Below are 15,321 nucleotides of genomic sequence, written 5' to 3' on the forward strand. Positions count from 1 at the left end.
AGTTTCTACTTACTTTGCTATCTTTACTGGTAGCTCAAGTTAAGACCTATTCCAGGTAAGCCAAGCAATGGCCAACTCACTGCTGAATGATGAGGGACTTGCTTGATTCCACCCTTACCTGTTGCTATGCTTGGACTTTTCCCGGTCCTTTTCCTTGTCCTTCTTGTGTTCTTTGTGCCGGTGTTCTCGATCTTTGTGTTTATCTTTGTGTTTATGAGAATCTGCAACCATAAGAGATGAGTCAGTTAACAGGAGTCATGAACTATCTTCTGTATGCCTACCCTGACAAGATTCTTGGTCAAGAAGCACAATGACAGGATTCAAATGGCACGGCAGGCATAATAGCACATGCCACTGAAAAAAAAAAAGCTTTCACAAAGAAGCCTAGACAAAGTGTCCCATTAGTCTACTTCTGCAATCAAGACATGTTACTAATATGGGGAGAATGAGGAAATGAGAGCCAATTATTCTGTGAAAAGAAGCCACAGTTTGGCGTTTTTCTCCCTAGACATAATACTATTAAGCCTGACCTATAAATGATAACAAAGGGATAAATATTGAACACTGATTCTAAAGATCAGATGTTGTAACTTCTGAAAAATCCAAACTTCAAGAGATATGTTTTTAAATAAATGTTAATAAGGTATAATTTCGAAACAATAAAATACAGTCAGCCCTCCATATGCACAGGCTGAGCGCCGTAGATTCAACCATGTGCAGACTGAAAATATTCAGGGAAAAATAAAAAGAGTAATAACAATGCAACCAAAAAATGCAAATCCCCCCACAATATAGCAACTATTTATATAGTTACACTGTATTAGGTAATCTAAGTAATGTGGTGATGAGTTAAAGCATATAGGATTGTATAGGTTATATGTAAATACTGTGCCATTTTATATACAAAAAACTTGAACATCTGCAAATTTTGATATACTAGGGGTAGGGGGTGGGGTGGTTCTGGAACCAATCCCCTACAAATATTAAGAAATAACTGTAATAATAAACATTTCGAAGACACCCACAGGTGCAATCCCCACTACAATAAAGATTTAGATCAAGTCCATCACTTCAGAAAGTTTCCCTTGTGCTCCTACCCAGTTATTTCCCATCTTCCACCCCTTGCCCAAAGGAAGCACTGATCTGATCATGCTATAGATCAGATTTGTCTAGATTTCTAGATTTCATGCAAGTAACATCATATAGGATTTATTCTTTTTGTGTCTGATTTCTTTCTCTCAGCATAACATTTGTGACATTCATCCATGTTGTTGGATGTATCAGTTGTTGGTTCCATTTTATTGCTGAGTGGTGTTACATTGTATAGATACACTGTAACTTACCCATTCACCTGCTGGACAATTTAGTTGTTTCCAGGCATTGATTATTATTTATCTGCTACAAACATTCATATACAAATATTTCTGTAGACATATTTTCATTTCTCTTGGGTACATACTTAGGAGAAATGTTACTGGGTAATATAAAAAAAGTATGTTTAACTTTATAGGAAATTGTCAAATTGTACCATTATATTTCTCCATCAAAAATTCATTAGTGTTCCAATTGCTACAAATTTTCACCAATATCTGATAGCAGTCTTTAATTTTAGCCATTCTAGCAGGTGTGGAGTGGTAACTCACTGTGGTTTCAATTCACATATTTCTGATGATTATATGATGCTTAATGACAAGCATCTTTTCATGTGCTTGTTGGCCACTCATATACCGTCTCTGGTGAAGTATCTGCTCAAACCTTTCTTGGTCTTCTTATTACCGAGTTGTAAGAGCTCATTATACATTCTGGATTATCAATTTTTTGCTAGCTATATGAACTGTGAATATTTTCTCCCCATGATTTTCTTGTCTTTATTTCTTAATGGTACCTTTCAAAGAACAAAAGTTTTAAATTTTAATCAAGTCCACTTCATCAATTTTCCCTTTTAGGGTCTGTATGTTTTGTACTCCAAGATATCTTTGCCTACTCAAGGGCCACACAGACTTTCTCTCTCTCTTTTGGGGGGAAAGGCAGGGAAAGAGTCTCATTTTCTTATATTACAATGTTATACAGGCTCCTCTCACACTCTTGGACTCAAGCAATCCTCCTGCCATAGCCTTTGGAATGGCTGGGATTACAAGGGCATACCACCACTTACTTACTTACTTACTTACTTACTTAATTACTTACTTACTTACTTTATTTATTTATTTATTTATTTTCTAGCAGTTTTACAGAGGTAAGGGCCAGTGTTCATTTTTTCCTAAATCAATAAAGATGTCAAGTTGTTCTAACACCATTTTTTTTTTTTTTTAACTTTTAAGTTCAGGGGTACATGTGCAGGTTTGTTATACAGGTAAACTTGTGTCATGGGGGTTTGTTGTACAGATGATTTCACCACCCAGGAATTAAGCCTAGTGCCCACAAATTATGTTTCCTGATTCTCTCCCTCCTCTCTCCCTCCACCCTCCAAAAGGCCCCTTTATCTGCTGTTCCCCTATATGTACCCATATCTTCTCACAATTTAGCTCCCACTTACAAGTGAGAACATGCAATATTTGGTTTTCTGTTCCTCTGTTACATTTGCTAAGGGTAATGGTCTCTAGTTCCATCCATGTTCCTGCAAAGGACACAATCTCATTCTTCTTATGGCTGCATAGTATTCCGCGGTGTACACGTGACACATTCTTTTTTTATCCGGTCTACCATTAATGAACATTTAGGTTGATTCCATGTCGTTGTTACTGTGAATAGTCTAGCATCATTTTTTAAAAGATGGCCCTTTCCCCATTAAATTGTCTTGGCCTTTTTGGGCTGTCTATTTCCAGACCCTCTATTCTAACCTTACACAAACACACACTATCTTGACTATAAGACTGTTTGGTACTCCGCTTTTCAAGAGGTATAGCCTAATTCCTCTCCCCTGAGTGTGGGCTGCACACTCTGACTCACTCCTAACAAATAGGATGAAGTGGAAATGTGAGGGGGCAACTTCTAACTCTAGGCCATAAAAGGCATTATTAGATCTTCCTTCCTGCTCTCTCCTGGCTCTTGGGGAGGCCACTGACACACTGTCATGTACTCACTCAGAAGCTCTCTGGAAAGGCCCATGTATGTAGTAAGAAACTGAAGCTTCCTGCCAATTAGCCATGTGAATGAGCCATCTTGGAAGTGGACCTTCTAGCTCAAATTAAGTTTTCAAATGACTGCAGCCCTGGCTGACATACTGACTGCAATCTACAGACGGTAAGCCAAAGCCACCCAGATAAACTACTTCTGGATTCCTGATTCACAGGAACTACATGAGAAAATAAGTGTCTGCTGTTTTAAGCTATTATATTTTGAGGCAACATGCTTTATAGCAATCAATTAATAATGTATAGGCAATGTGTCCTCATCCCTTGAGTGGCTCACAGCAAAAGAAGCCACATGTGTCATAATCTGCTGAGTATCTATTTTGTGCCAGGCCCTGGGGAAAAGAAATCTGCATGACTGTAGTACTAACTGTAAGAAATTCCCATCCTACAGAGATGGGAACAACAAAATCATATGGTGTCAGAAGTAGGATTTGAACTCAATCATCATGCAGCATACAGAACCCTTCAGCTTCTTCTAAAAACTTCGACTCTATAATTTTAAAATGCTAACTTGCTTCACACAAGGTTAGTGGACCCTGTTTACTTGACAGCAATACCCCATTACTTCTGCCTCAAACTGAACACTTATGGCTAAAATCATAATAATGACAATACATGTAATAGCACTACAATCTGGAATAAAGCACGTGTCATTTAATTTTGTTTGCAGCCCAGATTCAATAAACAAGCCTCAGAACATCAAGATCTGCTAATATAGCCCTAGGATATGGCAAGGACATCACATTAAAAACAACAACAACAACAACAACTACTCTGCGTATAATTCAACAAATGCATAAATATATATGAAGAAGACTGGAATATACACATCAAAATATTAAAAGCAGTAATCTTAGGGTAGTCAATTTATGAGTAACTTGAGTTTTTGTGCACATACTTCATCTTGTTTTCTAGTTTTTCCCCACAATAAATTACTTCTATAGTAAAAAATGGACGAAGCTTTAAAAATTTATTTTGACAAATACTAGTGTACATAGGAAAATTTGCTTAAATCACTAAAAAGTTCTAAACTTAAAAAAGAAATTAAGAAAACGATAAATTGAAATTAATTCCAGGCAGGTTTCAGATAACAGGCTGCCAATAACATTTTTTCTGGAGATGGAGTCTCACTCTGTCACCCAGGCCAGAGTCCAGTGGTGCGATCTCAGCTCACTGCAACCTCAGCCTCCTGGGTTCAAGCAATTCTCCTGCTTCAGCCCCCCGAGTAGCTGAGACTACAGGTGCACGCCGCCACACCCGGCTAATTTTTTGTATTTTAGTAGAGATGGGGTTTCACCGTGTTGCCCAGGCTGGTCTCGAACTCCTAAGCTCAGGCAATCCATCTGCCTCAGCCCCCCAAAGTCCGGTGCTGGGATCACAGGCATGAGCCACCGCGCCCAACTACATTCTTTTTCTTAATGCACAAAATTTCAAAATTGATTTTAAGCCAAGTCCCCAAGTTTTTTAAAGCAACTGCTATCTAAAAATGCAAATCAAAAATGTCTTGTGAGAAACTCAGGGCTGTGGCTCATTAATCTCACTGATACAAATAAGACCTAGGTCACAGATCTGAACCCCAAGTATTCCTATTTTAAAGGAATGGCTGAGCGCGGTGGCTCATGTTTGCAATCTCAACACTTTGGGAGGCCAAAGTGGGAGGCTTACTTGAGGTCAGGAGTTTGAGACCAGCCTGGGCAACACAGCAAGACCTTGTCTCTACAAAACCTTTTTAAAAAATTAGTTGGGCACCTTGGTGCACCTGTAACACTGGCTGCTCCGAGAGTGAGGTGGGAAGACTGCTTGGGCACAGGAGTTAAAGGATGGAGCTATGATTACACCACTGCACTCCACTTGGGCTACAGAGCAGGACCCTCTCTCTAACATACAAATGAAAGTTATTACATGTGCTATGTGTGCTATGAAAGGTGTGTCAAAAAAAAGTATATTACATGGCAACTTCTTCAAATATCTTAATGACTATTATATTGAATTATATAAATTTACTCTGTAAATTTGTAATTTCTGAGTAAATATAAATGTTTATCACTGCTGAGAAATGACAGAGAGGCAAACCGAGGTCAGTACAAAAGAACTAACCACTAAAAGAATGGGATGCCTTCTGAACGCCAAAAGCATTTAAACAAACTAAATAACCAACTGACAGCAAAACTGTAGAGATAATCTGCAGTAGGTAAATTGACAGATTAGAGAATCTCTAACGATGAATACTGAAGTACTTCCATGTAAATGATGCCTGGAATTTGCTTATAATACTCTCTGGGGTGGGGTGGGGGGATGCGACCAAGAGATATGGGGATAGACAAAATTCGACTAGCAGAAGGCTGATAATTATTGAAGCTGAGTGACAGATAAATGGGAGTTCATTATACTTCTCTACGTGTATGCTTGAAACATTTCATAAGGAAAAGTTAAACATTATCTTTAAGCTTCTTCCTTTCCAACCCTTCATTTTTGTGTTATTATATGAGGGTATGGCAAGAAGACTGGCCTAGTTCCAAGAGAGGGTTTGTGTTAAAGAATAGTAAGAGATAAAAGTAAAAGCAAAGTAACTAGTTAGAGGTTTCTGAAGCAATCTACAAAAAAAATGATAGCAAAGGAACTGAGAGGGAAGGAAAAAATGTAAAAGCACATTTGGGAAAAAGGAAGTAGACCCCAGTTTCAGGAACTCACTACTATGTGTAATAAATGCAGTGTAATAAAGAGTCAGATAAAGTCTTTATGTCCAGGTGACTGGGGGAACAAGAGGCCTTGGCAAAAACAAGAAACTTGTGCATAATAAAGATGGTGAAAAAGAAAAGACTGGAGAAATCATGGACCAATCTGAGCCATAGTCTATCTAAGGTAACAGTGGGACATCTGACTAAAGATGTTGTTCAGAAGAGATGCCAATAATTGAAAAAGTAATGCCAATAAGGGCACACAGAGATCTACATCCCTTGTGGTGAAAAATAGGTGTTTGGAGAGAACATACTGTGGCCCTGAAGATTACTTTCAGCACATACCTTTTCCCCTTAACTGGAATTCATCTACTAGTGTTATTTAAAATGTTTTAGAGGAAGGATCCTGCCACTTCAAGTACCTGTTAAGTGCAAAAAGAAATGTGTTGAACTTAACTGACAGATAAGATATGAAAGATGCAAACCAGTGCATATTAAATCATCAGAAAACCTAATTCACTGTGAATTCAGGCCAACTAATGCTTTCTAATAACAAATATTTTAATTCCTAGTGAAAATTCTAGATGAAGACATGGAAGCCCCCTGAAATAAAGCAGTCTTGAGAAAACAGAAGACTTAAGGCAACTAACTCCTTTCACTGCAATTTAACTGGAGTTACTCCCTAAGGACAGATAAATTAAACAGATAGGACAGGAATCAACATATTTTGCTATTGTTACCTAACATATTCCCTGGGGTTTAAAAAGCTTTTAAGTAAAGAAGCTTCCAACTAACAAAAGGAAAGTGTCTGTGTCTTTTCCCACTGTAGGAATAGGTGTTGGGTACCATTACCCAGGAGTTGAGGGTTAATGTGTAAAAAAAAAAAAAGAAAAAGAAAAAAAAATCCTTTTGCTACCATTTCAGAAATATATTCTGAAGGCTAATTCAATTTAAAACCAAATATATTCAAGTCCAAAGCATCCTGCTAAAGACTCACCAGACAAGGACTCTGCCCTCAAGCAGTTTACAATCCATTAAGGTAATTATGATATAATCTCAAGTAGCTGGCTGCCCAAGGCACACAAGAGAAAAAGGCATTAATATGGGTGCCAGCACCATGCTAGGGTGCTTACAAACACTATCTCAACTAAAGTTTCTTTCCACTCTTATGATAGAGAAATAGTACCAGTTCACAAAAGATAATAATAGGTATCTAGGTATCTGTATTAGTCCATTCTCGCGCTGCTAATAAAGACGTACTCAAGACTGGTTAATTTATAAAGAGGTTTAATTGACTCACAGTTCTGCAGGGCTGGGAAGGCCTCAGGAAACTTAAAATCATGGTGGAAGGGAAAGCAAACCCGTCCTTCTTCAAATGGTGGTAGCAAGAATAAGTGTGGAGCAAAGTGGGGTGGGCGGTGGGTGGGGAAGCCCTTTATAAAACCATCGGACCTCATAAGAACTCACTGTCACAAGAACAGCATGGAGGTAACTGCCCAGGTGATTCAATTACCTCCCATCGGGTCCCTCCCACAACACATGAGGATTACGGGAGCTACAATTCAACATGAGATTTGGGTGGGGACACAGCCAAACCATATCAGTATCCTTTACTAAATGTATATTCTGTGCAAGGCAGTATTACATGTATCACCTCTAACTTTCACAACTCTGGGTGGTAACGATTTCCTCAAATCTAAGATACTGTTGCCTCATTTTAACATCTTTGATGAATAAGGTGCATCTAGTTGGTATAACCCCCATGAAGGAAGAATTTGGCAAAATCAAACTCACACACTCTCCCTCTTTAAACCCAGCAATCCCATGCCTAACAATTTAGCCTGAAAAAACACTCCAAGGTGTATCTAGAGAAATAAGTACATGATGACAAAGTTAAGAGGCAGTACTTTTAATAAGTGACAGGGAAACAAAGGAGGCAGAATGTAGAATGGTAGATCAAGGGAATACCAAAAGGGTTAAGAAAAAAATTTGAATCCCAAAATTTCGAATGTCAATTAACATTAAAGTAACAGTTTCTATTGCATCATGATGCTCCTGTATTTAGAAACTATACAAACTTTTTATAAAGGTAATAGACATTTTCCAAATGAAGCATGTGGGTACCATTACTTCCACATCTCTTACATGATAGCAAGATTTTCTGTTTTTCTGCCCTGCTGCTATTTTTCAGTAAGCGCAGTAAGGCAGTAAGATTACTTAATTTATGGGCATTTTGGGGGAAAAAATTTGTAAGAGTAAAAATACTGAATCTAGGTTAACTGCCTCCTTGTTTCAAAGTGAAGAGTAATATAATGAGATAAAACAGCCTGGTTCCACCAGAGAACAAGATGAAATAAAGACCCTGGATCCAAGAGTGGCAGTTAGGAGTTAACATAGGCTTCCTGGAGAATGCAGTTTGAGCCAAATCTTACTGAAAGCTAAGAGGGAGTTAGCAAGACAAAGGAAGGTGAAAGGGCATTCTCGGCGGATGTGCTACACTGCAGCAAGAAATGAGCTGCGACAGCCAGCTATTACTATCATTTCTGAAAAATTCATCCTCTCCTGAATGAGCAAAATTAAGTGAGACATACTTCTCCCAGCTAGGAAATGGGAGAGTTGACTGTTTTCAGGAGCATATTAAAAAATAAAATCCCAGAGTTATGTTTATCTCCCTAAAGTCATGTGTCCAAAGCAGAATTTTGTTGTTGTTGTTGTTGTTGTTGTTTGTTTAGACAGAATCTCACTCTGTTGTCCAGGCTGGAGCGCAGCGGTGCAATCTCAGCTCACTGCAACCTCCGCCTCCCAGGTTCAAGCGATTCTCCTGTCTCAGACTCCCAAGTAGCTGGGATTATGGGTGCGTACCACCATGTCAAGCTAATTTTTGTATTTTTGTAGAGATGGAGTTTCACCATGTTTACCAGGCTGGTCTCAAACTCCTGACCTCAAGTGATCCACCCGCCTTGGCCTCCCCCAAAGTGTTGGGATTACAGGCGTGAGCCACAGTACCTGGTCCTTTTTTTCTTTTAAAAAAGTTATAGATATACTCCTACTTCTTGTAACTCTAGAGTCCTAGTTCTCTGCTTAGATAGAAAGGAAACAAAATATACAGGAATAAGAAACTCAGTATCAAATGAATCCAACAAAATTTGATCCAACTGTTAAAAAATTTCTGAAAGCTGGCCTAAACCCAAAATGACAATGAAGCTGCAGATATGGAAACCAAGTACAAGGTCAACCCCAAGTGGCCAAATCAATGTCACATCAGGCATATATAAGATAAAAAGTTCATTCTCCATAGGGAAACCAGACAAATACACAAATTACATGAGGGGAAGAAATAACCAAGTCTGTAAAATACTTTGTTAAACATGTTCAAACATGATGAGCACAAATGACGATGACCAAACCCTAATGTGATAGAGGCATCGCAGAGCAGCCTCTGCTGGAGAAAGCAGACTAGTTCAACAGTGAAAAATATCTTATTCAAAATCCTTGTTCTATCACTCAGTATATGACCTTGGGTAAAAGTCACTTAATTACTAGATCTATGACACGGTAGCATAAATCAGTGGTAAAGAACTTCAAATCTCTGTCCCTCATGTACTAGACACCCATGACCTTAGTAAATTTGCTTATCTTACAGATGAAGAAACTTGGGCTCAGAAAATTTCAGTGATTTTAAAGAATTTTATTTTGAAAGTCAATCAATATTTGTGTATAGTTGTAACAGAATTCCTGGCTAATCTCCAAGAAATTATAAACATGTTAACAACTGTCAAGGCGGTACAACCATTCCTAAACCTTCTCCTTAATTTACATAGAACTGAAGTCAGCCTACTCAATCATTTCATACAACTTAGCTCAGGTTGTATATGTGCATTTGAGGCAGCAACCATACCCATTCACAATGCCCACCCAGCCAACAACTGGGTCAGACAGCAGACAGAAATGCTGTCTGATTTTCTCTCCTATACTGAGATGCAGGAAAGAAAAGCACATATGAAAAAGGAAGTAAACTTTGGTCTACTCTAACAACCCTGTACCCGGAAGCCTAAAGAACTTACAGGTTTTAAGGAAGGCACTGTTAACGCCATAGCATTCCCCATGCAGAAGCACATTTGCCTGTTTAGCTGTGGTCAGTAGGTGGCTAACAGTGTTGCCTATCTTATTCTACCTGGAGTCTCTAAACTCAATCCAAGCAAAAACATTTACTTCTTCTTAAGGGAGAAAAGGATAAGTCATCAGCACAGAATACTGATTGTTTTATCAACTATTCCATGATCTTAAAGCTTTTAGGGTAATCAGATCAGCGCAGGAAAGAAGAGTCCTCTGCTGCCTTATAAGCAAAGGCAGAAAGCTTTCTGATACAAAAGGAGACTCTTTGCCATGTTTTGAGCCAGTCCCCTTTACACTGTCTTCTGATGATAGATTTGAGACTTAGGGCAGCTGTATAATATGATGGGCTCCTCCTTCAAAGATAATCATCAAATCAAGTGTGTGGGGGGATGGAGGTGGGGCACAGTTACACAATCAATACCTTCTGCAAAAAGACACTCACAATACAACTTCTGTCAAAGATAATCTCTGCTCTTCTCTGACATACATATATACAGCTAGTGCATACGGAAAGTGAACACTAGAACCATTTGAGTTAACATAATGGGTGAACAAATTATTTAAAGAAAATATCACCTCATTATTAAAACTTACATACTGGGATAAACCCTTACATCTTCTACTTCCTGACTTTCAAACCCATATCACATCCCCAAAAGCAGGAGTTTTAACAAAATCAACATTCTCTTTAACACTCTATACCCAGTATGTTCTAATACTTTTAAAAGAAGACTGCTTCTGTCTAGGACAGATAACAGGCTGGTCTTGAGTGATAAAAGACTGGCATCCGGGAGTGCGGTAAATATCAAGGGTGTGTCAATCTCCCAGGAACTTAATGCAAAACTAAAGGCAGTGAAAAAGCCTGAAAACTTGTCATCATTAAAAAGGGAATGGTTAAGGAGTAAAAACAAGTATTCCCCAACTGTTAGGGGAGAGGGAAGGGCATATTTCTTTACTCCTCAAATTCAGACTATACCAATGTCGGTCCAGTTTCAATCCAGGACACCCTGTCTGTGATCCATCTTAATGGTGGCTGGTTTCAATATGTAGCCTACAGAAAAGTCCTTATCACTACTTTACAGCAATTCTCAAGGAGAACATTTCCAAAATTCCAGGGCATAGTTAATAGCCTTTCAAAGAAAGCAGGACAGAGACTGTTTCTGGCTAAAGGCCCAAAGAGCTCTGGAATTTAAAAAGAAAGAAAACTGCTGAGAGGATTCGGTTCTAAAGAAACCCTTAAGAAACTGAAGAATGGGCCGGGTGCGGTGGCTCAAGCCTGTAATCCCAGCACTTTGGGAGGCCAAGGCAGGTGGATCACCTGGGGTCAGAAGTTCAAGACCAGCCTGACCAACATGGTGAAACCCCATCTCTACTAAAAATACAAAAATTAGCTGGGCATGGTGATGCACACCTGTAATCCCAGCTACTTGGGAGGCTGAGGCAGGAGAATCACTTAAACCGGGAGGCGGAGGTTGCAATGAGCCAAGATCGCACCATTGCACTCCAGCCTAAGCAACAAGAGTGAAACTCCACCTCAACACAAAACAACAACAAAAAACTAAAGAATGAGAGAAGAGACTAGTAACATTTCCAATTTTTAAAGTCCAAATGATCATTTATTCTCCCTAAATGTGTACTGCATATAAACAAGAATTTTTGTCATGGACTTGTTCATTTTGAAACTACGGGGTTCTCCCGTTAGGGACCTGGTATTGAAAGCTAACAAAACAAACAAACAAAAAATCTCTACTGAGAAGATGGCAGACAGAAGTATAAATAGTTCTTCTGTCCTTAAGGAAGTTGGGGTTCACAATATTCATTTGTTCAAGTATTTACTGAGTGCCAGTTCAGCGCTGAAATACAACTCAGCCACAAAACCGAGTCCCTGCCCTCATCAAGTTTCATAATAAGCATAATACCCACCTGACCCCATCCCAACAGTAGCAGCTGTTGACTAACTTTGAAAAGGGAGGGGGGAAAAGGGTCCCCCTAACTGCCCAAGTGTCACTGGACTTGCCTCCATGAAGTTCCAGAATCAGCCTCTAATGTTACAGTTGGAAAAGACTCTCAAAAGAAGTTACGAAGACCAAGTTCAAGATAGGGTCAAACTGAATTAAATCAAAGTTGCCAATTATTTTGCAAAGTGTGGTTTTTCTCTTCAATATTCAAAACTTGGGGAAATACCATCGGAAACTTAGAAGTGCATTGTATTAAAAGACTCAGAGTTGCTCAAAGACCCAATTTTGTTATCAACTCTGCAACACAACTTCAAATTTCTAAAACCTGTCACTAGAGTTTCCAAAGTGCCCATGTGTCCAGAAGAAATGCCACAAACTGACTTAAAAACACTTCAAGAATTAGGTTCTTAAACATCAGCAGCTGTGTCAGATTAGTGGTCAGCTATTACCCTTAAAGGCTTTGCCATGGAAAAGACACACAAGAAGGAGCCTATTAGTCTACTTTAGGCCTCAAACTGACACACACAAAAAAGGGTTAAATGGTCAGAGAATGTTTTCTCTTCCAGTCCACTTCCGCATTTAAATTTCTTTTATGGCTTTACAACACCACAATTACCTTAATCTGTCTCTCCACAACCCCTTCCTGTCTTATTTTACAACCTTCCCTCCCATCCCACTCCTTCCATTATGTTCCTTAAATTCAAGTTCATCTTCTTGTCTTCCTCTGGTTCTCATTTCCAGGGACCAATTAATTATATTTAAAAATCAAAAAGATAATTCAGACTTCAATGACAGGACGGCCAAACTGTCTTTCAGAGAAGTATGTTACTTGATCTACAAGAAGGTCTTCTGATCTGGAGATACTGGGTGCAATTAGAGCCAGAACAGACTGTTCATTGTTTTATTATTATGCCGAAAACTAAACGACAGATTTACAAGTCAATTTCACTTTCTAATAGCAAGAAGACATGCTTAGAGCAACACCTTTAATGCAATGTCCTGGTGGGGTTTTAGATAACTTATTTCTCTGCTTTGGATCTGCTTTCTGATCTGTAAAATGACCTCTATTGACCCCTTACATGTCTGGTCACAAGAATTCTATGAATTTTTAAAATTGTCTTGGCCCATGTGGGTTTAGGTAAAAGGAAAATTTTAAACGCTTGAGGGCAGTGGTTCTCAAATATTCCTGTGTATGAGCCCTGGTACTTGGACTCATCCTCAGATATTTTAACACAAGCTCTCCAGGTAACTATAATCCACTGTCCAGAACCATATTTTGAAGAAACCCTGCATTGTTATTTCTTATTCCTGAATCTTCTGAGCAACATTAATACCAAATATGAGCCACCTACAAAAACTGATGTGCTACTGATTTTATTTTCAGTTTCTATTTCAATTAGGTCTCTCTGTTCCTTTAAAAGGCAGGCATGTGCTGAGTCAGCCTCTGGGGAATTTTTTTTTTTTTTTTTTTTTAATTTATAGCCTAGACTATTGAGTCTCTACAACTAAGGAAGAAAGAGGTTGTTTTCACCTGCTATTCTTCCAACCCCTATTTGAGAGGAAGGAGGAAAAGCTACTTAAGGGATGGCACAGCTACTCTAACTTAGATAATAAGGAGGGGGTTAGTCAAGCTCTTTAAAATAGAAGTTCTCTTTGTTGTCTTGACACCAGTGAGTGGAGTCATGCTGAGAGAGAGACAGGTAACTGAGTCCTGCCAGTGGGGCTCAGATGCCTTTGGGAGCTAGAGGTTAGGTACCAAGAGTCCTGGCGAGCTTCCTGTGATAAACACAAGCACACTCAATCAGGTCAGCAAACTTTTTCTGTGAAGGGCCAGGTACTAAATAGTTTAGGCCTTGTAGCCCATTCAAGTTCCACTGCAAGTATTCGATTCTGCCATGGTAGCACAAAAACAGCCACAGATTACATGTAAATGAATGAGCATGGCCACATTCTAGTAAACTGTATTTATGGACACTGGAATTTGTATTTCACATGATTTTCCTGTGTCGTGAAGTAATACTCTCCTTTCAATTTTTTTCCTCCAACTACATTCTGAGAAATGTGTCAGGCGATTTTGTCATGCAACATCATAGTGTGCTTACACAAACCTAGATGGTATAGCCTACTACCACCTAGGCTGTATGGTATAGCCTGTGGCTCCTAGGCTACAAACCTGTACAGCATGTTACAGTACTGTAGGAAACTGTAACACAGTGTTAAGTATTTGTGTATCTGAACGTATCTACAACATAGAAAAGGGGCAGTAAATATATCATCTTCTATCTTATGGGACCATCACTATATAAGTGGTCTATTGTTGACAGAAATCTTGTTATGTGGCACATGCCTAAATTTAAAAATACAAAAACCATTCTTAGTTCATGGGCCACACAAACGCAGGTGTAGTCTGCAGAACACTGAGTTAGCATTAACTAGAAAGTATCTGCAATGTCTCCTGTAGAAAGGTATCTTACTCAAGCTCAGGGTCTAAATGAAGAATATCCTCCCTGATTTACCTACTCCTGTCTAACACACCTCAGCTTTCTGCTAACTTGTTCTCATCTCTCTTCTCGCCCTGCACACAGTCCATGAATGGCCAACCAACTTGACTTGAAAGTGGTTAAATCTACCTCCACTCTGCAAAACTAAGTAAGTCACATGATAACTCTGAAGCGAGGCCAATGACTGGCCCACTGCTAATTCTGCTTCTTAAGCAGCAAGTTGGTTAAATTTGTTATTTATCCCCCTTGAGGTGGGAACAGCATCATACTTGTTCACAAAATGCTAACCACCTCTGATGAAATTCCTTAGTAAATAAGCAGACTTCAGGGATCCTTATAAAATAAGGTTTCTAGTTAATCCTTATTTAACAAAAAGATCCTTTTTCTTGAATACTCAAATAGGTTTTACTGATTTCTGGAATAACTGGGTCCAAGCACAAGCTGAACTGCCAAAAAAAAATAAACTATCCAGGGGGCTTTGCTGCAAAGGCAAGCAAGCTTCCTTTAATAGGGAAAGAATTACATTAAAGTGCAGCAAAGCCTGCATTTAGTCTGTTAAGGACACATCGTAAGTGAAGAGATGAGAGCCCCCAGTCTAATGGGTAATTCCACCACAGCCCAGAATTCTCAGGAGGCAACTAAGTCACCCCAGGCCCCCCTTTACCTTGTTTTGTGTCACAATTAGGAACTCAGGCTGTGGCATGAGGTAGGCCTAGATTAGCCCCCCTGCTCTGTGGCTTAGTTATAATTATATAGCCTTGAGCTAGTTACTTTACTTAAACCGTGAGCTTTAATTTCTTCAAAAGTAAACTGGCCCAGTTAACATTACTGGAAATAGTAATGGTAACTACCTCAGGATTGATAAATGAAAGCTTAGAATTCTTAAGGCACTGCCTAGGGCATTAAAAATGTTCAGGCTGGGCGCGGTGGCTCA

The 15,321-nt window shown here is 39.1% G+C and overlaps 1 protein-coding gene across 1 annotated transcript in view; it reads right to left on the reverse strand.

Moving 5' to 3' along the window:
• TOP1 (topoisomerase (DNA) I) overlaps positions 1–15,321 on the reverse strand; it is a 97,352-nt gene that overhangs the window by 64,296 nt on the left and 17,735 nt on the right. The window contains exon 3 of the mRNA XM_011929205.1: positions 119–221. Within this exon, the coding sequence (XP_011784595.1) occupies positions 119–221 (103 nt within the window). The remainder of the gene's footprint in view (positions 1–118; positions 222–15,321) is intronic.

The sequence above is a fragment of the Colobus angolensis genome, unplaced genomic scaffold (genome assembly GCF_000951035.1).
Source record: "Colobus angolensis palliatus isolate OR3802 unplaced genomic scaffold, Cang.pa_1.0 Scaffold8, whole genome shotgun sequence".
In the NCBI taxonomy this organism is placed as follows: Eukaryota; Metazoa; Chordata; class Mammalia; order Primates; family Cercopithecidae; genus Colobus; species Colobus angolensis.